The 4,824-nt window shown below is 38.3% G+C and overlaps 2 protein-coding genes across 2 annotated transcripts; both read right to left on the bottom strand.

Annotated features, from left to right (window-relative positions):
* Positions 1-2,213: 2,213 nt before the first annotated feature.
* Positions 2,214-2,840, bottom strand: LOC136466249 (uncharacterized). The gene has a single exon (XM_066464654.1). The coding sequence runs from the start codon at positions 2,838-2,840 to the stop codon at positions 2,214-2,216; it is 627 nt and encodes a 208-aa protein (XP_066320751.1).
* A 499-nt stretch (positions 2,841-3,339) lies between these two features.
* On the bottom strand, positions 3,340-4,216 carry LOC136466250 (uncharacterized). Its single transcript, XM_066464655.1, has 3 exons — positions 4,000-4,216; positions 3,736-3,923; positions 3,340-3,615 (listed from the first exon to the last, which is right to left on the bottom strand). Exons 1-3 carry the CDS (start codon positions 4,214-4,216, stop codon positions 3,340-3,342), a joined length of 681 nt encoding a protein of 226 aa, XP_066320752.1.
* Between the last annotated feature and the right edge of the window lie 608 nt (positions 4,217-4,824).

Raw genomic sequence — 4,824 nt, forward strand, 5'->3', positions numbered from 1 at the left:
ACATTTGCATGCATCTTAATAAAAACACTAGATGCGAAGTATCCAATGGACACTAAGATTCATCGAGCAGCATAAATGCTTTGCTATACTGCACGTACTTAGTCATAAATACAGATGACAGAAGAATTTAAAGATTGGTCCTCTAGATGTTTATTGGTATAATGTGTGTAGTATATTACCTCTATATCTAAAAAAAGGGATGTAATTTTAGATTTGGTCTAAGTTAGAATGTTTATATTTAGTTCAGTTTAATTATAAAAAAATAGTTTCAACTAACATTTATGATAATATTCCATGAATTATACTTATTATTGGTATCATGATTATTAGCAATTTTTATAAACTTGTCAAACTCAAATCATTCGACTAAAACAGAGTTATAATTATATATATATTTTTTGGACAAAGGGGTACTAATTAATTTAAACAACAAACTTAATAAATTAAACCAAGGCAACCTATCAGATCGGTCTAATCATTAATTTCTGCAAGACGCGTACTGAAGAGTGGGCCTAATAAAACCACAGTACGGATTTATAGTTAATTAATTATTAAGTGCCCTGTAACTTCAGGAGGTAGAAGAAGCATTGAAGCAGCACATAGCTGCGAGCCTGGTGACCTCGCGCGCGACTCTGCCCTTTTTTACTTGAGAAAATTTGCTCGTTGCCATCAAAATCTATAATTCTTTCCTTATTGCCATAAAAAATAACAGCTTTTCTTATCCGCCATCAATTTATGTTCTTTGTTTCCTCAACTGCCATTACCGTGAACAAGAGCTCCATTCTGTTAGCAATTTGTTAGACTGGATGGGGAAGATAGTTTTACCCCTCCAAAAAAATTTGTCCAAGAATTTCTTGCATGCCATTGTTGTCCAGAACCATATACCATATATCAGATAAAATGATAGAAACATAGATATGACAGCAACATAAATGTTATAGGAACATGTCAGACAACATTAAAGCAACATATTTTGAACACAGTCAACATGACATTAGGCATACACTATATTAGATGTTCATTGGTTCACCAAGCAAAGCAAAGTAGCGGTTCATTGGTTCACATACCAAGCAAAAGAGCAAGTTCAACCAGCCATCATTGTCCATATAATCGCAACTGGCTCATTCTCGCTAAGCAAAATAAGCAGCCATAAGTTTGCATAGCAAGCAAAATAAGGCGGTTGCACTACTTAACATCACAAGCCACATAGATGATATGCATGAACTACAAATTAAGATCTGGAAGTTTCCTCTTGCTTCTAGTGTGTGCAGCAGGGTTTTGGTTTAGAGGAGTCTTGCTTCTAGTCGCCATAGTTGGACTATCTGGTGGCACTGGAACCATCTTTTTCTTCTTCTTCACATGTGCATTGGCCTTTCTTTTATCCTTTTTCTGTTCTGTAGACGTGGATGTGGAAGGTGGTGGTATTGTTTCACCTAAAGACATGAAAGGGTAATCAATGGCAAGCGGATCATGTTGGTTTGAGCCACTTCTAGACCTGCATGTGAGAGAGTTTTACAATTTCAAAGGATAATATTGAGAATGTTGTGACCAGAACATTAACTTTATAATTTGAGCGTATAATATTGAGAATACTATAATCAAGAACATGAGTTTTGCAATTTCAACATACCTAAGAGAGTTTCCAGAACCTAAGGTATCTGAAGCACCTTGGCTGTAACACAAAAAAGATACATTTTTAAGAAAAACAACTAAGAATATAATATATGATGAGATCTGTAAAAATGTACACAGAAGGTCGGCATCTAAGCATATGTAAGGAAAATGCAAACTAGTTATGCATGTAAGCATATGTTGTTGAATTTCATTTGTACGAGGTAGAGTGTCAATTCTGTACAGAGGCATACCTAGAAGGAAATTGCATTGTTGTAGGTCTTGCTTGAACTAGGACAATACTACTCTCACATGATGGTTCAACTGTCTTCTTCCTCCTCTTCGGTTCCCTCTGCATTTCATGAATCACATCCAATATTAAAAGGCGACAATATAAAATTAATAACAAGTGTCAAAAAAATTAAAGATGAGCAATGACAGCATGCTTACTTCTCAGCTAGCATGGTTGTTATATCATCAGGGTCACCATACTTGAAGTTATACCAGCGGTGGCCATATTCCTTGCAGATGGGGCACTGATGTGACCCTTTCTGCTTTGTCATGCTGCTACCACCCTCAGTACATCATTTCTTTCTCTCTTTCTACCTTCTACCAGCCGTAGGTTTTAGAAGCGGTGGCTCCATGAAGAAACCATGGTTAGATTTCGGCCACTGAGACTTGTCAGGCATGATAGGAATAAGGGCCTCATATGCTGCTCTAAATTTCTCAATAGAATAATACATGTCAACATGTTTCTCCAATTGATCTGGAAGAGATGTGATGAATGCAATAGCGTGTTTACAAGGAATCCCCGAAACTTCCCATTTCCTACATGTACAGATTCTTGCATCTAGGTTGACAACACATTTAAAGCCACTGCCACCCTTCACAGATACCTCTGCTACGATATCCCCACATCTCTGTACATCCATATCCAAGTTCCTGCTTTGCTCCTTCAACATCTTGAAGATGTGTGGCAGAATGATCCCTTGAATCTTTCTTGAGATTGTTCTCCTAACATCCCACTTATCCATAACAAGTTGCCTGATCTTGTCCATAAGGTCATCCAAATTCAAACCTTTGTACTTCTTGATCCAATTGTTGAAGCACTCTACTAAATTGTTGGTCACATAGTCGACTTTGCAATGTGTCCAGAACTGACTTCTTGTCCATATCTTAGTATGACATTGCCTTATATAAGCCATTGCTTCTAGTTTAGCATCTTCCATTGCTTTCCAATGCTTCTAAAAAAGTAGGGGCTCCATGAATATGCTGCGTGCCAAAGTGGTCCTCAAATATCTTCCCGTTGTACCTTTTCTTGAAGTTTGACACCAAATGCAACATGCACTCTCTATGTTCTGCATTTGGGAACACTTCCTTCACTCCTGCCATCACTCCTTCACTAGCATCTGTATAGATAGCTAAGCCTACAGGAGCTCCAATGGCATCTCTAAGCCTTTGCATAAACCAAATCCAATTTTCATTTGTTTCTAAGTCTATCACTCCAACAGCAACTGGATACATCCAATTGTGCCCGTCAATAGCTATTGCACATGCTAGTTGCCCCCTAAACTTCCCTGTCAAAACAGTGCTATCTATGGCCAAGTATGGTCTGCATCCTTTTAGAAAACCATATATGCAAGGTTTCATAGTAAAGAACCTATTAAATCTAATTTGATCAGCAATTTTGTGGTGGTCTATGACTACAAAACTTCCAGGGCTGCACCTTTAAACCTCTGCCTTAAACCTATATAGGTTGTCAAAGCTACTGTCCCAACTACCAAATAGTTGTTTATCAGCTAGCTTCGTACCATCATACACTCTTTGGTAAGGTACATCTACCTTGTGCTTATCCTTTATCCGCCTCACCAATTCTTTAGCTCCCACGCTTGCATCTTCTGCGATCCAATCCTTGACTTGTTCACACACCCAGAATTTGGTTGCATTTCTCACTACCTTACTCCTTGCACTAGGACAGGTATGTTTATGTGGGTTCCTATTCACCTGCATATACATTTCAACAAATTGAACAAATGTTCTTAGGGGGCAGCTAAATAAAGCACTCTTCCTTGAACTTGCAAAATAAAGCACACAATAAAAAGAATCCAATTGGACAAACGTTACCTTTAATGTAATGTTGTCCTTCATTGTACGAGCATGTAATCTCCATCTACATCCTTCATCTTTCTTTCTTGAACAATATACCCTCACTCTCCCTGGGTCACTCTTTTCGATGTTAAACTCAAATTCATGTTTAATAGCATGCTGAGAAAGTGCTAACCTAAACTCACGCATGTTGGGATATATGTTGCCTACACACATTGGAGGATTATTTTTTGTCATAAGCTAAAACTGGTGTAGGTGGTAGAGGATCTTTCCCAACTAGACCATCCCCTTCCTCATACTCTTCATCAGACTCAGAGTCACTACTCTCAATATGATCATTAGCAAGCTCATTTGTGCTAGGTTTACCAAGGATCAGGTATTCAGCTTCATCATCAATACCCACATGTTCATTATGTGGCTTAGGATTTGCAAGAATACCATCATGAACAAGAATATCATCATCAGTAGGGTCATTTGTGCTAGGTTGGCTTGAAGGCATAGTGGACTGGCTTGCTGAAGGCATAGTGGACTAGCTAGCGGAAGGCATAGTGGACTGCTTGCTTGAGGTATAACTGGACAAGCAACAGTTGGAGTACTTGGGATATCAAGAACCTCTGAATTTTTAGAAGTATAAGGCTCAGGGATAGGCACAACATCTTCGGGTTCAGTGTATGTAATGGTCATGCGAACTACCTTGCTATGAACATGTTTGTTGAACATTGCAAGAACTTGATCTATTGTGACTTGAGGGAAGATCTTTTGGAGTTCATCATAGTAAAAAACAGATACTACTTCATTATAGCCATGTGGATATGCATCGACAATTTCTTCAACAAGATCCATAAAATTGCATCCATCAACATCAACAACCTTGGAGATATGAAAGCATGCAAACTCATTCCTACGCTTTTTAGGATTCCCAGAAAGTCTAATTTTCAGTAGGTAGATGGACTCAGGATCCATCCTGTGAATCAATATGCTATCAAAACTATGCACACCCATCAAAGTCTACTCATTCGTGCTCCTAATCTTCTAATCGACAAGAGATAAGAAGAGAAAAGGAAGAGCAAAAGCAATTACCCTGAATGAATGCAGGATGTGTCGGGG

This window comes from Miscanthus floridulus, chromosome 7 (genome assembly GCF_019320115.1).
Source record: "Miscanthus floridulus cultivar M001 chromosome 7, ASM1932011v1, whole genome shotgun sequence".
Taxonomy (NCBI): domain Eukaryota; kingdom Viridiplantae; phylum Streptophyta; class Magnoliopsida; order Poales; family Poaceae; genus Miscanthus; species Miscanthus floridulus.

Excerpts from the sequence above, each read along its gene's own strand:
- LOC136466249 (XM_066464654.1), bottom strand. The coding sequence starts at position 2,840 with ATGGAAGATGCTAAACTAGAAGCAATGGCTTATATAAGGCAATGTCAT.
- LOC136466250 (XM_066464655.1), bottom strand. The coding sequence starts at position 4,216 with ATGCCTTCAAGCCAACCTAGCACAAATGACCCTACTGATGATGATATT. Across the intron at positions 3,924-3,999 it reads AGAGTATGAGGAAGGGGATG|GCAACATATATCCCAACATG; the intron begins GTCTAGTTGGGA and ends CAATGTGTGTAG. Across the intron at positions 3,616-3,735 it reads AGGACAACATTACATTAAAG|GTGAATAGGAACCCACATAA; the intron begins GTAACGTTTGTC and ends ATGTATATGCAG.